General features: G+C 57.4%; 1 protein-coding gene across 1 annotated transcript in view; it reads left to right on the top strand.

Moving 5' to 3' along the window:
- The first annotated feature begins 5802 nt into the window (after positions 1 to 5802).
- Positions 5803 to 22748, top strand: part of SULT2B1 (sulfotransferase family 2B member 1) — a 30851-nt gene continuing 13905 nt past the window's right edge. The window contains exon 1 of the mRNA XM_043600391.1: positions 5803 to 5997. Within this exon, the coding sequence (XP_043456326.1) occupies positions 5930 to 5997 (68 nt within the window). The 5' untranslated portion in view covers positions 5803 to 5929. The remainder of the gene's footprint in view (positions 5998 to 22748) is intronic.

Below are 22748 nucleotides of genomic sequence, written 5' to 3'. Positions count from 1 at the left end.
CATCCAGAAGGCTCGCGGGACCCTGTGTGTCCCAGCCCCAGGGCCCAGGCACCTAACCTCCCCATGCCAACCTCCTCCCAGACCCAGAGGCAGGGGACCTTAGAGCTTCCTCCTTCGGTCCAGGCTCCCAAGCGCCTCCTCCCTCAGACCCAGGAGTCCAGGCTCCCAAGCCGTGATCTGTCACCATTGCCACCACCGGACTTGACCTCTCGGGATCCCTCCTCTCTCTACACCTGTGCCCCTTCCCACCTCTCCCCCCCACCCCTCTTCTTTTGTGATGGGGCCGCTGATAAGGACCCAGCTTCTCAGGCCCCCCTCCCTCCCCCCTCCCGCCCCCAGCTCCTGGGTCTCTGGCTCGCTCCAGGACGCCGAGTTAGGGTCCCCAGCCGTGCCCTCCCCCGGGGGAGACGAGGTGTGGCCGCCCCCACCCCGCCCCGGCGCAGCCCCAGGAGCAGGTGGGCGGGGCGCCCGGGTGGCCGTGCGGGGCGGGGGCGGGGCCTGCAGTATCGGCCCCGGGGCGGGCTCCTCCATGGGGCAATCGGGGTGGGGAGCACCCAGGGAGGTTTCTGCAACGCCGCACACCCCGAGATGGACCCACTGATTAGAGGGGAAAGCTTGGGGGCGGGGCACGGGCTGCCTTGGAGATGTCAGCTGCCCTCCCACCGCACCCCGTGTGATGTCTTGTTTCCTTCCCAAAGGGGCCCTCCGCAGCCCTGGGGACCAGGGCATCCCTCGCCCATGGCCCATCCCTTCCCCAGGTCCAGCTGTCCCAGTTTCGTCTCTGTCTAGGTCACAGGAGTCCAGGCCGCCCCCCCCACCTCCTCCCTCAGAAGGAAGAATCGGGGCCCCCAGCCCCTCGTCCCTCAGACCCAGGAGTGTGGGCCCCCAGCCCCTTGCACTGTCCCCCTCCCCACCTCATTCCGATTCTTTATTCGTGACTCCCCAGATTTGGGAGCCCTGCCCCCAGCCTCCACCTTCTCTGGGGAACCCAGCCTCTGAGCAGCCTGGTCTCCAGCTCTCCCAGAATTCCTGGCAATTACTGGCTTTTAATGGAAAGGTCAGGCTCTGGAGGTGACAATGGCCCCGATTCTGTGGCAACCTGACCTCGTGACCCAGTGACCTCCCTTTGCCCAGGTCTGAGCTCCAAGAGCAAAATGGCACAGACTGGGGCTTCCTGGGGCCCTGGTGGGGGCTTGGGGAAGCCCCAAGGAATGGATATGGGGGGTCCAGAACAGGGGGGCACCTTTGAGACCTTCCTTGATGCCTGAAGCTGGAGACCCCCCCACCCCCTGATGGTCAGTGGCACACACAGGTGACCCGTTCATCTCCCTGGGGGCTTGTCGGGGCAGAGGGCACGTCCTGACCGACCAGCCCGGCCCACCCTCTCTTCTATCCTTTTTTTTTTTTTTTTAAGTTTATTTTTCTTTATTTTGAGAGAGAGAGAGAGAGAGCAAGCAGGGGAGGGGCAGAGAGAGAGGGAGAGAGAGAATCCCAATCAGGCTCCGCCCTGTCAGCGCAGATCCCGATCCCCACTGGGGCTCAAACTCCCGAATCCCTGAGATCAGTGACCTGAGCCGAAATCAAGAGTGGGATGCTTAACCGACTGAGCCGCCCAGGCACCCCCTCCCTGCCACCCTTGAGCCCCAGGGACAAGTATCAGCTCCCACTCCAGGGCCCAGACACGCCCCCCTTATCCTCAGATGCTCCCTCTTTGGGTGAAGAACATAGTTTCCCCGTTGTCCCTCCAGCATCTAAGCCTTTGCCCCACCAGGCCCTCCACCTGGTAGTTCACGGGGAGCCGCTCCCCTGCTGTGACATCCTCGTCCCTGGGGAGCCATCCCTGACCTCCCAGAGGGGCCCACGTCTGCGAGCAGCATACCCACCAGGCTGAATTTGCCCCAGGCCAGCCGGACTCCTATGCTAGCCACACCCGTCATTTGAAACCTTCCCGTGGCCACATTTTTCTAAAAAGTGAAGAGAGGGGCACCTGGTGGCTCTGTCTGTTAAGCAGCCAACTCTTGGACTTCAGCTCCGGTCATGATCTCACCGTCGGTGAGTTTGAGCTCTGTGCTGACAGCGCGGAGCCTGCTTAGGATTTTCTCTCTCTTTCTCTGCCCCTCCCCTGCTCGTTCTCTCTAGCTCTCTCTCCAAATAAATAAGTAAAATTTATTTTACAAAAGAACAGAAAAATAAAAAACGAAGAGAAATCCAAGAGATTCATTTTAGGGATAAATGTTATTGAATCCAACGTATCTAAAATCCCATCACTTCAACGTGTAATCAATATAAAAATTACTTATGAGATCTTTTACAAATTTTGTCTCAATTCCGATGCTCCCTGCCCAAGGCTGAAATTGAAATGTCATCTTACCAAAGCATGAATGTTGCCTTTAAGAGGAAAGTAGTTTACGTTGTTTCTGTTTTTCAGGTTACTGTGTAAGTTGATTAAAATTAAATACAACTGGAAAGGTTCACTTCCTCAGTCCCACAAGCCACATTTCTAGGGCTCAATAGCCACGTGTGGATGGTGGTTCTCGTGTTGGATGGTGCAGCTCTAAGCTGTGTTTATTTACCTTTCTTGTTTGTGGATGCAAGGCCAAGTCCTGCAGAGGAGGACCCCCCCCCCCAAGATATTAGTTGGAAGGATGGATGGTTGCATGGCTTGGGGATGATAGATGAATGGATGGAGGGATGATGGATGGGTGAATGGATGGAGGGATGATGGATGGGTGAATGGATGGAGGGATGATGGATGGGTGAATGGATGGAGGGATGATGGATGGGTGAATGGATGGAGGCATGATGGATGGATGGTTGGGGGTGGATAGATGAATGGATGGAGGGATGATGGATGGATGGTTTGGGGTGGATAGATGAATGGATGGAGGGATGATGGATGGATGAATGGATGGAGGGATGATGGATAGATGAATGGATGGAGGGATGATGGATGGGTGAATGGATGGAGGGATGATGGATGGGTGAATGGATGGAGGGATGATGGATGGGTGAATGGATGGAGGGATGATGGATGGGTGAATGGATGGAGGGATGATGGATGGGTGAATGGATGGAGGGATGATGGATGGGTGAATGGATGGAGGCATGATGGATGGATGGTTGGGGGTGGATAGATGAATGGATGGAGGGATGATGGATGGATGAATGGATGGAGGGATGATGGATGGATGGTTGGGGGTGGATAGATGAATGGATGGAGGGATGATGGATGGATGAATGGATGGAGGGATGATGGATGGATGGTTGGGGGTGGATAGATGAATGGATGGAGGGATGATGGACTGGTGGTTGGGGGATGGATAGATGAATGATTGGAAGGATGACAGATGGATGGTTGGGGAAGGGATAGATGAATGAATCAAAGGATAGACGGATAATCCTTGCTTCTCCTAGGAAGACCAGCTGACACTGGGTTTTCCACTTTTTTCTCCCCACCCTGACCTCCAAGACTCTTTCCTGTCGCTCACATCTCTAGGCCCCCCAGAGCCATGTGATGGGGTCAGTGATCCCGATTACTGTCCCTCCCCTCCTGTCACTGGGTAAATGTTATTCTGGCTTCTGGTTCCCCTTGCTCCCTCCTCAGGAGTCTGGGCCCCTCGCCCTCTACAACCAGGCCTTGCATTTCCCACCCCCCTGTTCTGAAGAGATTCAGCCAACTTTTCCAGGCACCTCCCCTGGGATACAAGAGGGGACAAACATAGAAACTTCATGGGGTTGACAGTCTGATGAGGAGACAGACAGTAAGACCAAGAAGTAAAACATTTAGACATCAGAAGATGACGAGGACCGTAGAAAAAAGCAACACGGGGGACGCCTGGGGGGCTCAGTCTGTTAGGCGTCCGACTTCGGCTCAGGTCCTGATCTCGCGGTTGGTGAGTTCGAGCCCCGCGTCGGGCTCTGTGCCGACAGCTCGGAGCCTGCAGCCTGTTTCGGATTCTGTGTCTCCCTCTCTCTCTGCCCCTCCCCTGCTTGTGCACTATCTCTCTCCCTCAAATATAAACATTTAAAAAGATACAAAAACAAAAACAAAAATAAGTCAGCGACAGGACGGTGGGGCTGGACGCTGACACGCCTGCGGGAGGAAACAGCAAAGCCTGGGGTGACCGGGACCCATGTGGACATCCCCAGATGGAAACCCAGGAGGAGGCACGATTCCGGGGAGCCCCTGAGCCCCCGCCCCACGCTGTGGATGGTGTGTGTCTTAAGCCCCGGAGGGGCCCAGAGGGGATGGTAGGGGCCCCCGGGAGACACATCCTTCTGGGCCCAGGGCTTCCAGAAGCTCAGAGAAGAAAGTCCGAGGGGCTAAAGGCACTCGCTCGGGCCTACACGTGGCTCACGGGCGACGGTTCGTGACCCCCACTTTTCAGACGGGGACCCTGAGGCTCAGGAGGGCACGTGACTGGATCAAGGTCACGCACTGAGCGAGGGCTGGCCATCCGCCGGCCCTCTGGCTGTGGGGGAGCAGAGAGGAGGGAGGCTCCCAGGTGGAGGGAAGCCGGGGGCTCTCTGGGGGGGGGGGGGGGGGGAGACAGGGCAGAAAGCCAGAGGGCCAGGAGAAAGGGACAGGAGAATGCGGAGCAGAAAATGCCAGGCCTTCCCGGAGCAGGGCGGGGACAGCCCGGAGCACCTCAGCCCCGGAGGCACAGAGCCCAGAGCCCCTGGGAGCCTTGTCTACATCACACAGCTCTCAGAATTCACGTGCTGGGATCCCTGGAGCCCGGGGAAGCTCCTGGCTGAGGGCAGGGAGGGCAGGGGAGGGGAGGGCAGGGGAGGGGCCCGACACTGCAGCCTGGGGTGGCTGGAGGGGCCCAGAAGGCCAGCGGACAGACTCGCCTGGCCCGCCCGCCTGGCCTGCCGGAGAGTAAGATATCAGGGGTCGGAGATCATGTAGGCAGCGCACCTTGTGATCTCGGGCTGGCTGCCTGCCCTCTCTGAGCCTCCACTCGCTCATCTGAAGACGGGGCCACGGGCAGGGGGCGCGGGGGGGGGGGCGGGTGTGGCCAAGGCTGTGGAGGACGGGAGGAACCGCAGACTCCGGGGGCAGACCGATGGGGTTCGGGTTTGCTTCCGGCCGCCCCATCACGGCCGTGGCACTTGCCCTCCCAGCCTCAGTTTCCCCATCCGGAAAGCGGGTACCGGACCAGTGTCCGACTCACCCCCAGGAACAGAGGAGTCATGCTCCGGAGGTGGGGAGGGCTGTGTGCTGACCTCTGCCTCGAGGGCCGGGCCGAGGAGCCCAGGACCCATCCTCCGGCCCTCCAAGCTCCCCCCCTGGGGACCCGGGGACCCGGGGACCCGGGGACAAGGGCTCTGGCTCTGGGACCCAGCTGCATCCCGGGCCCCGCCCACCCCTGCCGTCTCCCACCTCCCCCAAACAGAGCAGGTGGTTCCTCACAGCGTCCCAGCCCTTAGAACAGCGCCTGCCTGGCCCCCTGGGCGCTCAGTAAAGATTTCTTGAATGAATTCAAGTGTGGATGAATGAATGAACTCTCTGCGATGGGACTGGCCTTTTTGTTACCGCAGTGAACCGAGGCTCCAGAGAGGTATGCCCAGAGCCACCAGCCCGGGAGGTTCCCTTGTGGCGGTGGACTTACGCCTCGGACTCTGCCCCCCGCCCCTCCCCCCCCCAGCCCCGCCACGCCACGGGCGACATTCCTCAGATGTGCCCATCACCCTCCTCCCCTCCCCACCCTCGGAGAAGGGCGGCTCTCTCCCAGCCTCTCCCCGCTGTCGGAGGCGTGGGTAGCAGCTTGGAGAACCGGCTGGGTGCTGCCCCTCCCCTTGGGCGCGGAGGTAGGCACCTGGCGGACGCCCCGGGTGGCAGGCGTCACCGCTGCACATACCCGGTCCCCGCGCGCCGCCGGCTCCCTGCGCGTCCTCCCCTCCCCGCCCTCACCCGCCGCCTGCCATGGACGGGCCCGCGGAGCCCCGGATCCCGGCCCTGTGGGACGGCCTTGAGGACATCTTGGACATCAGGTGAGGCCCAGAGCCGGGCGCGAGCCAGGAGATCCCCCCTCCACCCCGCCGCCTGGAGGAGGTGGCCTGGGGGGAGAGCCACAGGTCCGTTTCTGCCCCGGTGGCTGCCAGGCTCCTGCTGCCTCCCGCCTGGGTCCGCGGGACCCAGCTGGCCCTTCCACCCTGGGATGCAGGTCCCTCCTGGAAGGGAGTGGGGCACGGGCTGTGCCGAGTTGGCAGCTGGGACCTGTGAGGTGGCCCTGACCGCTGTGGGGCCTCAGTTTGTCTCTCTTTCGAAGGCGTCTTCCTGATGTGGGGCTGGGTGAGGGCAGGGATTTGGCTCAGAGCAAACGGTCAGGACACAGGAGGGTCTGTTGTCGCCTTTTCCTCCCGGACACCCCAAGGGACCCTCAGATGGGGGTGCTGCCCCTCACAGGGGCTCAGGATGTGGTCCCTGCTCTGTTTGGGGGAGGTGGGAGACGGCAGGGGTGGGCGGGGCCCGGGATGCAGCTGGGTCCCAGAGCCAGAGCCCTTGTCCCCGGGTCCCCGGGTCCCCGGGTCCCCAGGGGGGGAGCTTGGAGGGCCGGAGGATGGGCCCTGGGCTCCTCGGCCCGGCCCTCGAGGCAGAGGTCAGCACACAGCCCTCCCCACCTCCGGAGCATGACTCCTCTGTTCCTGGGGGTGAGTCGGACACTGGTCCGGTACCCGCTTTCCGGATGGGGAAACTGAGGCTGGGAGGGCAAGTGCCACGGCCGTGATGGGGCGGCCGGAAGCAAACCCGAACCCCATCGGTCTGCCCCCGGAGTCTGCGGTTCCTCCCGTCCTCCACAGCCTTGGCCACACCCGCCCCCCCCCCGCGCCCCCTGCCCGTGGCCCTGTCTTCAGATGAGCGAGTGGAGGCTCAGAGAGGGCAGGCAGCCAGCCCGAGATCACAAGGTGCGCTGCCTACATGATCTCCGACCCCTGATATCTTACTCTCCGGCAGGCCAGGCGGGCGGGCCAGGCGAGTCTGTCCGCTGGCCTTCTGGGCCCCTCCAGCCACCCCAGGCTGCAATGTCGGGCCCCTCCCCTGCCCTCCCTGCCCTCAGCCAGGAGCTTCCCCGGGCTCCAGGGATCCCAGCACGTGAATTCTGAGAGCTGTGTGATGTAGACAAGGCTCCCAGGGGCTCTGGGCTCTGTGCCTCCGGGGCTGAGGTGCTCCGGGCTGTCCCCGCCCTGCTCCGGGAAGGCCTGGCATTTTCTGCTCCGCATTCTCCTGTCCCTTTCTCCTGGCCCTCTGGCTTTCTGCCCTGTCTCCCCCCCCCCCCCCCCCGAGAGCCCCCGGCTTCCCTCCACCTGGGAGCCTCCCTCCTCTCTGCTCCCCCACAGCCAGAGGGCCGGCGGATGGCCAGCCCTCGCTCAGTGCGTGACCTTGATCCAGTCACGTGCCCTCCTGAGCCTCAGGGTCCCCGTCTGAAAAGTGGGGGTCACGAACCGTCGCCCGTGAGCCACGTGTAGGCCCGAGCGAGTGCCTTTAGCCCCTCGGACTTTCTTCTCTGAGCTTCTGGAAGCCCTGGGCCCAGAAGGATGTGTCTCCTGGGGGCCCCTACCATCCCCTCTGGGCCCCTCCGGGGCTTAAGACACACACCATCCGCAGCGTGGGGCGGGGGCTCAGGGGCTCCCCAGAATCGTGCCTCCTCCTGGGTTTCCATCTGGGGATGTCCACATGGGTCCCGGTCACCCCAGGCTTTGCTGTTCCCTCCCGCAGGCGTGTCAGCCCCACCGTCCTGTCCCTGGACTCCACCCACACCCTCCTGCCTGCTCCCCTCACGCCTCCTCTCCCACCACCCCCAGCCTCACCCCAGCCTCCCGGTCTCCGGTCCTTCCCAGAGCTGCCCCTCCCCTCCCCCCAGTCCCAAGGTTTTCTGGGCCCTGGTGGTCAGGCCTCCTGCCTGTGCCCCAGGACTTCACATTCCCTGGCCACATGCCTCACCTTCTCTGCCCCAGTGCCTTTGCATGTTCATTTCCTCTGAGGATTCCCGGAGAAGTCTTTTCTCGTCTCCAAATCCACCCGTAGCCATCCCCAGCTCAAGTTCCCTCTGTGGCTCCCTAGCGCCCATGCGGATGGTGTCTAAAACGTTTAAGACACAGATTTCTCTGTCCCAGAGAAATCCTACTCTGGAGCAGAAATACTAGAGATCAAGACGGAGCTGGCTGTAAAATGGGGGAGTAGGGCTGGGGTCTCGCCGTTAGCCCTGCTTCTTCCGTGGGAGCTCCTCTCCGCATAGTCCCCACCTTCCTCAGTGCCTGAGCCCCGCCTGGTTGCCTCCACACCCGCTCTCTCTCGGGGGCCTGGACCTCCCACCTTCAGGCCTTTGCATGTTTCCAAACATTCCTTTGCCCGGGGGACGACCTCTCTCCCGCAAAGTCTTTCTCCCCCCCGATTTCGGATCCTTGGTCCCTGACCGCACCTCCAGCTTCAAAGGCATCCCACGCATCAAACCGTGGACTGTTCGCGGGTAGGGACAGAGTTGGGCCACCCCGGGGCCCCAGCAGGTCTCTGAGAAGGATGTCAAGGAATGAGTGGAGGGAAAGATGAGGCAAGCCCCGAGCAAGGATGAGGCAGGACCAGAAGGCAGGTGAGCAGGGGAGAGGAGGGGCAGACAGCAGGCAAGTCTGGATCACAGGGGAGCAAAGGGCAGTGGGACATTCCCATGGGGACCCTTGTTACGCAACCGCCACACGAGTGGCTCCTCATGTCCAGCGAAAGGAACGAATCACAGGACGCCAGCTACAGCGTAATTCCATTTTTTTACCGCCCCCGCCCCCCAAACCCAAAAAGCCAATATCTCGCTGTCGGAGTACAGGCACTCAGGACAAAAGTCTCTTTAAAAAAGTGAGCCACGGGGGGGGGGGGGGGGGGGGGGACGGCGGGGGCAGGGCTCAGTCCGTTGAGCAGCCGCATGTCGACCTCGGCTCAGGTCATGATCTCGTGGGTTCGTGGGTTCGAGCCCCGCGTCGGGCTCTGGGCTGAGTGCTGGGAGTCTGGCCGGCTTCGGATTCCGTGTCTCCCCCTCTCTCTCTCTCTCTCTCTCTCTGCCCCTCCCCCCACCCCCGAATAATATAAACATTTAAAAGAACTAAAACCAAGAAACCAAAAGCAATGGACAAGGATTTCATCGGGATAGCGGTTGAGGAGCCCAGAGACACCCGCAAGGCCAGGCTGCTCAGAATGTTCTCGTTCACGGGGTTTGTTAGAAATCAAGCCTTATAAATTGTGTGGGCGTCCCGTGTACCCAAAGGGGGTCCTGAGGGCAAAGTAAGAATTTGCCAAGGGAAATGTTCAAAGCGGGAGGCAGGCAGGACGCGTGGGCAGTTTGTGTTCAGCGTACGGTCCGTGGCGTCCAAGGCGACACAGGCCCAGGGGACGTTCGTCCCTTTTCGCCCTTGCTTATGCGCTCACCGCACCGGGTGCCCGGCACACATTCAGCCACTTCGCCTTCACAACCAGTGAGATTAACCCACGCAGATGACTAGCTCTCATCATCCCGTTTATGGTTGAGACACCGGAGGCCCAGAGAGGTCGAGCGAGCTGCCCGAGGTCACACAGCTGCCAAGTAGGGTGTAGCCAGGATTTGAACCGAGCCTGCCCGACGCGCAGGCCCTGGCTGGGATGAGCAAGACGAGGAAGGGGAAGCGGGCCCCAGCCCAGACCGGAGGCTTAGTAGGCCGCCTCCTGTGCTCCACCACATTTCCGGGCCAGCCCCTCCTGGAGGGAGTCAAGGCCAGGGGAAGCCAAGCAGGCATTTGGACCTGTGGTTACCACCCCTCCCTCCCTCTGATCTTGGAGAGCCTCGTGCAAGGCCCTTTCTGATCTCTGCCTCTTTATGGCTGAGGTCCCCAGGCCAGGTTTTACAATCCCGCCCTCTCCTTCCCTGGGGGGGGCTGAGCCACCCCAAAGCTTTTATGGCTAGAGCCCTGCCGGTCCCCAGAGCTGCTTGGCCCAAGGAGAAGGGGCCCGCTAATAAAAAGGTCCCGAGCAATAAACAAATAATAAGACATTGGGCCTTGTCGCCTGGGTGGAATCTGGGCCCCAGATTTGGGCAGAGAGGGGAGGGGACTCCGGGCCACCGCGAGTAAAGAAGGTGCCTTGGGAGACGCTCACGGCCACCCCCCTCCCCAGACTCCCACGTGCTCTTTAGGGGCCGGAAAATGGGAGCATCCGAGGACCCTCTTGGAAAGAACTGAGCAGCCCGGTTTGCGGAAGGTGGGAGGGAGAGCGGTGCCCGGCAGGCCCTTGGTAGCATTGAATGCCGAGGCAAGGAGGGAGACGCTGGTGTTGCCGGTGAGGCCTGACCCAGAGGACTTTGCTACAGCGGACAAGGATGTGCCACATGGCCCCCTGGCTGGGACCCGCGGGGCAGACGGGGGCGCTTGGAGCTGCGCGTCTGCGAAATGGGTGCAGAGGGGGTGATGCCTGGGGACGGGTCAGACCCGGGCGCTCTCTGCTGAGTCAGGGTTTCTGCGGTTTTCTCTCCTCCTTCTCCAAATCCTGTGACCCCTCCTGAGCCAGGAACTCAGGTGCCAGGAAGGGTGGGGTCTGGGTGAAGAACGGTAATAATTACAGCCTTCCAGAACATTCCGCATGCGCCAGGCCGGTTGAGGGCTTTGTGTGGGTCAGCTCCCTCCAACCTCACAACAGCCCTGTGAGGCGGCCGATGTGAGGACTCCCATTTTACAGGTGGGCAAACTGAGGCCCAGAGAGGGCTCGTACATCTGAGCTTTGCTCCCAGGGCCTCCCCCCCAAGCCCCCCAGAGGGGACCTCAGAGGGCAAGAAGAGGCTGTCACCCACACGGGACCAATGAGTCTGTGGTCTGTCCACCCTCCAGACCAACGCTGTCCCACAGATGCACAGCGTGAACCCCCAGGTAAACATTTTCTAGTAGCCACGTTTAAAAAAAAAAAAAAAGTGGCAAAAGGCACCGGCAAAACTAATTTCAGTTTTGTATTTTATTTAACCCGCTATATCTGAGATGTTACCATTTCAACATGTAACCGATAGAACAAACTATGGATGAAATATTTTCCATTCTTCTTTTCATACTAAGCCTCTGAGGCTGAGCGGGTTTTTTTTTCTCCAAGGAGATGCCAAACTCCCATCAGAAAGACTTGATGGGCATGTAGCTCTCACCCCATGGGGCCCCCCGGGTGGCTCAGTCGGTTAAGTGTCCGACTTCGGCTCAGGTCATGATCTCGCCGTCCGTGAGTTCGAGCCCCGCGTCGGGCTCTGTGCCGACGGCTCGGAGCCTGGAGCCTGCTTCGGATCCTGTGTCTGCCCCTCTCTTACTCACGTTCTGCCTCTCTCTGTCTCTCAAAAAAAAATTTTTTTTTAATTAAATAAACAATTGAATAAAAAATAAACAAATTTAATAAACATTAAAAACAAAAATAGACCTCACCCCGTTACAGCTACGAAAAGTCAATTCCCAGGCCCGAGTTGTTCCAAACCTGCCTAGAAAGTTTTCTCACAACCGAGTAAAGTGTCAGGGTTGCGGTTGAAATCAATACTGATCAAACAGAACTAAAAGGGGCCCTGTTATCACGGCCGCATTTCAAGGGCTCAGTAGCCACTCGCAGACAAGCAGAGGTCATACTGGCCGGCGCGGAGCGAGCGGTTTCCATCATCACAGAAAGTTCCGTTGGATGTATGTTGCAAGGGAGAGAGACAAAGGAGAGAGAGAAAAGTCAAAAGGAGCCTCTGGCTAAAGGCACAGCACACACAGACATCCGAGGTGTGCTGGAGCATAGAGTATATAGGGAACAATGAGAACTCGATGGTGGGTACGGAACAACACCGGTCGTGCTGGTGTGGGGACCTGGGAGAGGTGGGGGCCGGTGGGGGCGCCATGAGTCTGCTGGCCCTTGAGGGACGAAGCCGGGGATACAGTACAAAGAGCTCTGAGAATTTGAAGGGAGGGATTCATTTCTTTAGCTAGATTTTTCTTGATCATTATTATAAAAGTAATATATCAAAGTGATGTATCTCACGCGTTTTTCAAAAAACCATTTAAAAGTTGATATAAGAGTTTTTACGTTTATTTCGTTTGAGAGAGAGAGAAAATACCTGGTTGTTTGCCCCAAGAAATGCGAACGTAGGCAAGGACATTGCAACAGCTTTAGGCAGAACAGCCTGATCTAGAAACAGCCGTGAACAGGGGGATGGATGGATAATCACGCGGGGATTGATTCGTGCAGTAGAATTCTACTCAGCTGCAAAAAAGGAAAAAATTCGAATATACACGCAGACACCAGGGAATGTCGAGGACGTTATGCTCAGCAAAGAAGGCAGGTGCCAGAGTGCATGCCATAAGCTGAATGTTCTAGAACAGCCAAGACCAGACAGCTCAATTTATGAGGTAAATGCAGGACAGAGGTCACCACTCGGGCAAGGGCGGGGACAGATTAGCAAGAGACAGGAGGAAACTTTCTGGAGCCGTGGACTCTTGCATATCTTGATGGGAGTTCGGACTGCCTAAGGATGTGCGCTTGTCAAAATTCCCTTAAGATTAAGACATTTCTGGGGTGCCTGGGCCTGGGGGGGGCGCTCAGTTGGTTGAGCGTCCGACTTCGGCTCAGGTCACGGTCTCACTGTTCGTGAGTTCGAGCCCCCCGTCGGGCTCTGTGCTGCCGGCTCAGAGCCTGCAGGAAATCAGTATTTTTTGGAAGGAGAGGAGAGGGGGAGGGGGAGCGGAGAGGAGGAGGGGAAAGAGAGAAGAAATCTGAGGAGCTCTGAGCGCTCACCCTGTGCCTATGTTCGCCTGTGCTTCTAAAATTTTTTTTTAACGTTTTATTTATTTTTGAGACAGGGAGAGATAGAGCATGAACAGGGGAGGGTCAGAGAGAGGGAGACACAGAATCTGAAAACAGGCTCCAGGCTCTGAGCTGTCAGCACAGAGCCCGATGCGGGGCTCGAACACACGAAGCCGTGAGAGCATGACCTGAGCTGAAACCAAGAGACTGAGCCACCCAGGTGGCCCCTCCCCACCTCCTCCACTTAGATTTTCTAAAGAGAAAGACAAATACGCATGTGCCTCATTAAGCAAGTCTGCCGGACTTAAATGTACCCCCCCCCCAAGCCCCACCCACGTGAGGTGCTTAACCCAGTAGAAGTTCAAGGAGGGGTCATCCTCCAGCCCCAAGTGCTTTGGGCCATGTGGTCACATGTTTGGGGTCAGGTGCTTCCACCGGTGGTTTCCAAGTCCCCCGAGATGTCTCTGGTCCCACCAGCCAAGGGCAGGGGTGGGGGGGTGGCGAGCACACAGCAGCCACTGCCACTATGATTTAATTCAGAATTCAAGATGCACGGAAGCCAGGACGTGGAAAATTCTAGTCTCACAACTGCCCCCAGACCCAAACCACTATCCGTCCTTATTTGTGATGCATTTCGAAGGAAGAGGCACACATCAGAACGTTTCATTGGAACCGGTCCCATATGTGCTCGCGGGATTTTCTTTTATTTTTTTTTTATTGGGAGGGGGAGGGGCAGAGAAAGAGAGAGAGAAACTTCTCAGCCTAAAGCCCCGACACAGGGCTGGATCCCATGACCCCAGGGATCCTGACCTGAGCCGAAATCAAGAGTCCCGGATGCTTAACCAGCTGAGCCACCCAGCTGCCCTAATGGGATTTTTTTCTTTTTTAACTTTTTTTTTTTTTAATGTTTATGTACTTATTTATTTTAAATCCTTTTTAAAGTTTTTTAATGTTCATTTATTTTGAGAGAGCATGAGCGGGGGAGGGGTGGAAAGAGGGGGAGACACAGAATCGGAAGCGGGCTCCAGGCTCCGAGCTGTCAGCACAGAGCCCGATGCGGGACCCGAACCCATGTAACTGACTGAGCCACCCAGGCGTCCCAGTGTTTATTTCTGAGAGACAGAGACAGAGTGCAAGCAGGGGAGGGGCAGGAAGAGGGGGAGACACAGAATCGGAAGCAGGCTCCGGGCTCCGAGCTGTCCGCACAGAGCCAGACAGGGACGCGGCGCTCGAACTCACGAACCACGAGATCATGACCGGAACCAAAGTCGGACGCTTAACCCACTGAGCCACCCAGGCGCCCCAGTGGGATTTTGTTTTCATACACGATGTTTTACATCACTGATTCTTGGAGGTGGGACACGGGAGAAGGGGAATATCCGCTCCCTCCTCCTCCCCCTCCTAGTGGGGCCTGACTGATTTTAAGAAGTCCATAGCCAAAGAAATTAGTTACTAAGTATGAAAAGGACTGTGAAAGAAGCAAACAGGATGCTGAGCCGAATAACAATATAACAATGCGCCTGGAGAGGGGGGGTTGTCTCCTGCTTTAGAGGGGGTGGTCTGCATAATTAAAATGTTGCCAAGTGATCTCCCAAAGAGATGACTCTATAATCCCCCCCCCCCCCCCGCCCCCCAACCCCAAGAGCGGGCAAGTGAAAAGCGCCTGGTTTCTCTCTGGACTGCGGCCAAGGCGTGAGTCATTGCACTGAGAAGGAGGTGCCCAGAGGAGATGGGGAGGCTTGCCCAGATGGGCTCCAAGCTTCTGGAATTTCAGGAGGTGAGGAAAGGCGCTCCCGCCACAGAGAAGGGCCCAGGCAAAGGCATGGGGCTGGGCTGGAGACCGCACGGTGTGCCCTGGGAATGAGGCACGGTGAACCCAGCTCGGGCTCGGGGAGTCTGGGAGGGCTCCCCCAGAGAAAGGCAGGTTGGTCACAGGCCCCCGCCATGAGTCAGCAGGCTGGCAGGCTGGCTGTTAAAAGCATCCTGCGGCCCGATTGCATTCCTCAAGGGTGGGGCCGCTCGCAGGAAGGGGGCGGTGCCCCTGCAGCCCCCCAAATCCCAGCAGCCCCCTCTCTCTCCTCCGCTTTGCACAAACCGTTTCCCGCCCTCCTGCTCCCCCCCTCCCCCATACTGCTTCCCAGGCCTCTCTCCGGTCTGACCGTCCCTTGACTCCCTTGATCTTTTTTTTTCAACATTATTTATTTTTGGGACAGAGAGAGACAGAGCATGAACGGGGGAGGGGCAGAGAGAGAGGGAGACACAGAATTGGAAACAGACTCCAGGCTCTGAGCCATCAGCCCAGAGCCTGACGCGGGGCTCGAACTCACGGACCGCGAGATCGTGACCCGGCTGAAGTCGGACGCTTAACCGACTGCGCCACCCAGGCGCCCCTTGACTCCCTTGATCTTAAATCGCCACCTTGGAAGAGGGGGGTGCTGGGTGGCTCGGTCGGTCAAGCATCCGGCTCAGGTCAAGATCTCAGGGGTGAGTTCGAGCCTTGCTTCGGGCTCCCTGCTGACAGGGCAAGCCAGCTTGGGTTTATCTCTCTCTGTCTCTCTCTCTCTCTTCTCTCTCCGCCCCTCCTCCCCTCTCAAAAATAAATAAATACACTTAAAATATATCTATATATAATCGCAGCCTTTCCCGCACACTCCCTAACCCCCGCCTACCCCACCTGCCCCCATCACCGTCCGATACACCACATTTAAAACGTTCGGGGTTCATTTTTGTCCGCTCAAACACACACCACAATAGGGCTTTTTGTTTGTTTGTTTGTCCACCTACTCTGTGCCCCAGCCTCCGGCATACCGTAGGTGCTCAATAAATCCTCGCGGGCTGAATGGAGCGATTTGACCCCGTCTCGGGCAAGAAGGCCTAAAGCTTCCGGGGATATGGAGAGCTGTCTTTCGACATCAGACTGGAAGGCCCCTGGAAAAGAGGTCCCTGGTCCCCACCCCCCCCCCCCCCCGCCGCTGCTCATTCTTCAAATGAGACCAGAGAGGCACAGCTTCTGTGTACATTCCTGCATAGCCAAGAAGGACACTGGCCAAAGGGATGTTTTGCTACAAGACTGGATAGTGGACTTTAAGCATTTATATTAAAGAGGCTCGTTAAAGAAAAACATACAGGGGCACCTGGATGACTCAGTCCCTGGAGCGTGGGGCTCACTGATCTCGGGGTTGGGAGTTCAAGCCCCACATCCGGCGTAGAGGGTACTAAAAAAAAAGAAAAGACGGGGTGCCTGGGTGGTTCCATCAGTTAAGCCTCCACCTTCGGCTCAGGTCACGATCTCACGGTTTGTGAGTTCGAGCCCCGCGTCGGGCTCTGTGCTGACGGCTCAGAGCCTGGAGCCTGCTTCGGATTCTGCGTCTCCTCTCTCTGCCCCTGCTCCTCTCTCGCTCTGTCTCTGTCTCTCAAAAAATAAGTAAACATTGAGGAAAAAGAAGAGGGGCGTGTTTAGGTTCACGAATTTTAGCGCCTGTACAGATTTGTGTAACCATCACCAGCCTCAGGATACAGAACGGGTCCCATGCCCCCTTTGTGGTCACGCCCTCCGCATCCCTGAATGCCCTCACTGCCCCCCACCCCGCCCCCACCTCGACTCTGTACAAGCTTTGCCTCCTGGAAAACGTCCTGTTGGTTTCCTGTTGTTGGTTGCGACGATTAACCACACGCCCCTGTGGCTGCGAGCGGGTCAGAAGTCGGGATTCGGTGCCACTGCGCGGAGATCCCCGTGTGGCAGGAGCGCGTCCCTCCTGGAGGCTCTTGGGAGAGAGAATTCTCCTTCTGTGCCAGCCCCGACAGGCTTCCTGTGGTCTTTGGCTCTGGACTCCTTTTTCTGCCTCCAAATGCAGCCACTCGCATCTTCCAAGCTCTCTCCTCGCTCCCTTCGGCTACCGTGATCCTGGCTTCTCTCTCAGCCCACCCCCCCCCCCGCCTCCCTTTTAGAAGGACCGTTGTGATTACATTTAGGGTCCCCTCCCCGGCCCCCAATAGTCTCCCCATCTCGAAACCCTTCCCGTAACCACAGCTGTCAGATCCCACTTTCCCTGCAAATGTAACACCCTCACATAGGCTCTGGGGACGGGGATGTGGACGTCTTCGGGGGCCACTGTCACATAGATGGAATCCTACAGGCTGGGGGCCGAGTCTGGCTTCTTTCACTGGGCGCGGTGCCTTCGAGACGCATCCATGGGTGGTCGTTCTCAGTGGCTGTTTCTCGTCTTTGCCAAGTAGCGTCGCACAGCGTGGACGTCCCCTTTTGCCTGCGCACCTGCTGAAGGACGTCTGGGGTGTTCCCACTTTGGGGCGACTGGGAGCTCTAAACGTGTGAGTGCGGATATTGGAGTGAACATACGACTTCATTGCTCTTGGGTTGAACACGCAGGAGAGGGAGAGAAGCTGTTTTAAAATGTGGGGGGGGGTATTTATTTATTAAAAAAATTTTTTTTAACGTTTATTTATTTTTGAGGCAGAGAGAGATAGAGCATGAACAGGGGAGGGTCAGAGAGAGAGGGAGACACAGAATCCGAAGCAGGCTCCAGGCTCTGAGCTGTCAGCACAGAGCCCGACGCGGGGCTCGAACTCACGGACCGTGAGATCGTGACCCGAGGCGAAGTCAGAAGCTCAACCGACTGAGCCACCCAGGTGCCCCTATTTATTTATTTTTGAGAGAGACAGAGACAGTGTGAGCAGGGAAGGGCCAGAGACAGAAGGAGAGAGAGAGAGAGAGAGAGAGAATCCCAAGCAGGCTCCACACTGTTAGCACAGAGCCTGAAGTGGGGCTCGAACTCACAAAACCACAAACTCATGACCTGAGCTGAAACTTGAGAATCAGACACTTACCCGACAGAGCCCCCCGCCCCGCCCCCACCAGGCACCCCGAGAGAGAATCTGCTTTAAAATCTGCTTACATTAAGATAGTTCAGGGATGGGCCCCTGGGGGGACTCCGTCAGTTAAGAGTCCGACTTTGGCTCAGGTCATTATCTCGAGGTTCGTGGGTTCGAGCCCTGTGTCAGGCTCTGGGCAGACAGCAAAGAGCCTGCCTGGGATTCTCTCTCTCTGCCCCTCCCCTGTTCGTGCTTTCTCTGTCTCTCAAAATAAATAATTAAACGAAAAAAGATGTATAGTTCAGTGAGATATTTTAACATACAGTATATAATGCAATACAGTATGATAATAATATTCCCCAAGGAGCTAAATACTCCAGTGACCAAGGGGAGGCAGGTGAAGACATACTTGGAGAGGTTATGTGAGGTCAAACCCATGTCTCCTTGACCACCCTCCCCATCCCGAACCCCCCACAGCCCCTGCCCAGAAAGAGCACACCTGGAAAGAATCGAATTCGGGGGCTACCTCCTGGCCCTTGGTGGTTAGGGGCCACACCCTATTGGGTACAAATCCCGGCTCTGCCCTCCGTAGCTGTGTGACATCAGCCCAGTGACTTTGCCTCTCTGTGCCTCCATTCCACATCTGTAACACGGCGATAGAAATACCACCCACCTCCTAGCTTTGTGGAGGGAATAAATGAATTCAGGCGCATCAGGTTGTGGGGATCGCTGTGCCAAGGGGGCGCTCTCAGCATTATTTAAAAAAAAAAAAATTTTTTTTAAGGTTTATTCATTTTTCAGAGACAGAGAGACAGAGCGTGAGCAGGGGAGGGCTAGAGAGAGAGGGAGACACCGAATCGGAAACAGGCTCCAGGCTCCGAGCTGTCAGCACAGAGCCCGTCGCGGGGCCCCCCGGAACTCACGGACCGGCGAGATCATGACCTGAGCCGAAGTCGCACGCCCAACCCACTGAGCCTCCCCGGGGCGCCCCAGCCTTATTTTTATTTCTTCAACGAATGTTGACCGAAGGGCTTCCCTGGGTATTCGGGTGCTTGGGATACACTGGGAATCGAGACAGAGGGAAACAAAAGAAAACAAACGCCTAAAATCCCTGGTCTCAGGGAGCTTACTCGCCAGTAGGAAAGCAATCAACAATGAAAGCAACACGTAAACCTCGAGGGAGGGAGGGAGGGAGCCTCTCAAGGGCTCCAGAAAAGGACGCAGGGGGAGGGGGAGGGGGAGGCTCAGCTATAAACAGGGCGGGTGGCCGAGGCCTCAGGGACGAAGTGCAGGGGTGATCTTGGAGCACAGGCAGGAGGTGACGGTGCTAGTCACCCAATGGAAGACAGATCAGTCAGTGCAAGGGCTGTGGGGCAGGCCTGGGCCTGAAGGGCCGGGAGGGTTTCTGACGAGGGAGAGTCAACAGCCTAGTTAGTTTCTAACCAATTCTGAGAACCGACCACGGTGGGGGGTGGGGGGGGGGCGGGGCGCTGGAAGCAGTGAGATCAGCAAGGAGGTGACCCGGTGACCCTGGCTTTTAATTCTTCCTCCTTGTCCAGAAGCCCAGAGAGGTTATTCAAGGTCACAGGGCTAGCTGGTAGCCGAGCCTGAGTTCAAATCCAAGGTTACCCAACCTCAGCCTGTCTGCCTTCCCCACCGTCGCTGCCCCTGGAGATGGTGACGAGGCACCCCACCCCCGGGGGGATCTGAGCTGGGGACCGATGTGCTCATGGCACGGGTCGTGTGCCAGGCACCGGGGATAAAATACTGAATGTGACGGACGCACTGTGGCCTCGCGGCAGAGGGAAGGGGTGAAGGTCCCTTGACAGGTACGGTACCACCTAGGAAGGCGGCTGTGCGGCCTTAGGGAAACGCGTTAACCTTTCTGGGCCTCCGTTCCTTCTGGCACGAGGTGATGTTCTCAATACCCGCTTCATGGGATTCTAGAAGTCTGATAGTGTGTGTGTCCTCGGCTGAGAGTCTCTTCATGAGTGGGGGCCCCCCGGGTGGCTCAGTCGGTTGAGCCTCCGACTTCCGCTCAGGTCATGATCTCGCGGTGTGTGGGTTCGACCCCCGCGTCGGGCTCTGTGCCGACCGCTCGGGAGCCTGGAGCCCGCTTCGGATTCTGTGTCTCCCTCTCTCTCTCTCTCTGCCCCTCCCCTGCTCACGCTGTGTCTCTTCAATAATAAATAAATAAATAAATGTTAAAAAAAAATTTAAAAATTAAAGAATTTCTTTATGAGTGCCCCCCACCCCCCACCCCTGCCTCCTCCCCTGCTGGAGGCAGAGGGAAGTCAGAGGTCTGAGGGGGGCAGAGAAATGGGCAGACCCAGGCTATGCAGGGCGTTGAGTTCCGGGCTGAGGGGCTGCGGCCAGGTGCGGGATGGGCAGGCGGGAGGGACTGGAGGCCACGAGACTGAGGAGGCTGGGTTGAGGGACCGGGGGGGCGAGGAGGAGACCAGAGCTGGATGGGGGCAGTGGGGACAGAGAAGGAGGGCCAGCGCCTGGCACACGGTGGGGTAGAAGGCCTCAGGGCCGATGCCTTGGGCCATTAGACTCTCGTGTCCGGGAGGGGGGGGGCGTCTCCCGAGCAGGGCAGGCCAGGCATCTTCTGGGAGGCCCAGTGGGTCCTTGGCCAGCTGCCCGTCGTGCTGGCCGTGGAGCCCACTGTCTGTTTCTCCTGCAGGCCTCTGACCCAGCTCAATAGTTACCCCCATGCCTCTGCTCCCATCGAGCGACTGCTGTGTCCCTGGTGTAGGGCACGCGGTGTGGGGACCCGGAGGGCTCGTCACCCAGCGAGTGGAAAGGTCACCCCGGGGCCAGGTTTGATTTACAAGGTTGGGAGAGAAGGCACACGGCACCTGCTCTAGGACACCCAGTGAGGTCCGGCCACGCGGGAATCGGGCGGGGGCTCCGTGGCCTCTACACTCTAGCGCAGACGAGGACAGGGGACCAAAGTCTTGGCTGGAGGACTGGCAGATCCCAAGGACCGGAAGGGGGGATGATGCTCAGCGCGCTGGGGAGATTCGGCTGGAGGGTGGGGTGCGTGGGGAAGGGGGGACTGGAACAGAAAACCGTCTGCAGGGCTGAGGTTCAAATCCCAGCCCTGCCTGGAACTTGCTTTATGGTCTCGGCCATAAAGTCTCGGCCGAGACTTCCCCTTCCTAATCTTCCTTTTCTTATCTGTAGCCGTCGTAACACGGAGGGACGCCCCAACCCTACCTGTTCATGCCTCAGTTATTTATCGGATACCGATTCATTTATTGAGCGGTTGCTTGTTCTGGGCTCAGAGGGCACGGTCGTGAGGTTTGGAAAGAGGCCTGCAAAGAGAGCAGACTTTGGGCATCGCTAAAGGCCCGACAGGGGATTTTTGAAGGGCTGGGTACCGAGAACCACTGAGGCAGGGAAAAGGTCGTAACAAAAGCTCTTTGACTTGACTTCGTTTTTTTCTAGGGAAATCCCTTCCTTCGTTCACGTGAACGAAGGAACCCCCACGTTCATTCAGTTAGTCAAATACTGGCTGAGCACCAACCATGTTCCCCCAGGGCCTCCTGGGGTGGGGCGACGACCCTCGATTTGCAGGTTGTAAACGCTGGGGGGGGGGGGGAGGTCTGGGGGAGAGGGACGCCCTCATATTTATTCATGTATGCAGTCACAGACTGTTTCAGGGACTCCTGACAGGCACAGGATCCGTTTTCCCGTCGCGTAAACTGGGGAGGAAATTTCTCCAAGTTGCTGTCAGACCAAAGACTGAAATAGCTCGTTTCCGGAGTGGTTATCAGAAGCCAAGCGCTTAACCTAGATTATCCCTCTGAATCCTCAGGTGCGATTAAAACCATGGGGTAGAGATTACCATTATCCTCATTTGACAGATGAGGCAACCGAGGCTCAGGAGGTGAGATCCGCCGCCCAAGGCACAGAGAGAGCCAAGGCCCAGGCACTTGGCCCCCAGTCAGCCTGATGGTAACTGACCACCTCGGAGCGCCCACGCATTGGGCTCATCTGCCTAGCAACCAGTGACATCACCAAGCCCACACCCACACTCAACCTTTGGGGGGGAAATGACGTCATCACTGAGCAGTAAAGTGACTAAAAGGTGCTGAGGGCCTACTGTGTGCCCTCCTCTGGACACACACAATGCCCAGCATTAGCTCTATTACTGTGTCTGGCCACGATAATTGTAGGAGGGCCCGGCTGACTCTGGCTGATGGAGGACTCCGGGTCTCAGGGTTGTGAGTTTGAGCCCCGTGTTGGGTGTACAGATTACTACTTAAAAAATACAATCTCTTTTTTTTTTAATTTTTAAAAAATCTGTATTTATTTTTGAGAGAGAGAGAGACAGCGTGTGAGCAGGGGAGGAGCAGAGAGAGAGGGAGACCCAGAATCCGAAGCAGGCTCCGGGCTCCGAGCCGTCAGCACAGAGCCCGACGCGGGGCTCGAACCCATGAACTGTGAGATCGTGACCTGAGCTGAAGTCGGACGCTCAAGCGACCGAGCCACCCAGGCGCCCCGAAAATCTTAAGAAAGCCCCCAAACAGTAATTCTCGCCCAGATTTATTGAATGCAGGGCTCCATTTTAATATTTTTGTCTCTATTGACGCATTATATTTTCCCACTGTCCTTATTTTTTTAACAAAATTAGCAGGGGTTCTCTCTCTCTCTGCCGCTCCCCTGCTTGCCCCCCCCAAATAAACAAACATTTGAAAAGAAACAACAGTGGTTTTAAGGTAAATAGATAAATAGTTAAAAAATAAAATTAAGACAGGTGTTTTAATGGGAATGCTCCCCCCCCTCCCCTTTACTGCTTTGTTTATTCGTTCACTGAATACTTTATTAAAGTAAAACACGGATCTAACAACTCAAGGAATTTTGCAAGGTAGGCATACCGCCACCAGACCCCCATCTGCCCCCACCCTGTCAGCCCCTCCTCCCAAGGATAACTGCCGCCTGCCTTCTAGCACCTTCTACCTTACTTTCTGTACTTGAACTTCCCATAATTGAAATCATGGGGTCTGGACGCTCGTGGCTCATCTTTGGCTCAGCCCCTTGTGTTTCCGAGTTTTCGTCTGTGTGGACCCCAACCCTCTTTATATAACAAGAGTATCTATATAACAGCCTCTTTACTATCCCGAAATGCAACCCACAGGCAGTG

This window comes from Prionailurus bengalensis, chromosome E2, assembly GCF_016509475.1.
Source record: "Prionailurus bengalensis isolate Pbe53 chromosome E2, Fcat_Pben_1.1_paternal_pri, whole genome shotgun sequence".
Taxonomy (NCBI): Eukaryota; Metazoa; Chordata; class Mammalia; order Carnivora; family Felidae; genus Prionailurus; species Prionailurus bengalensis.
Note: the sequence above shows the minus strand (reverse complement) of the source record. Positions and strands in the feature narration are given on the sequence as shown.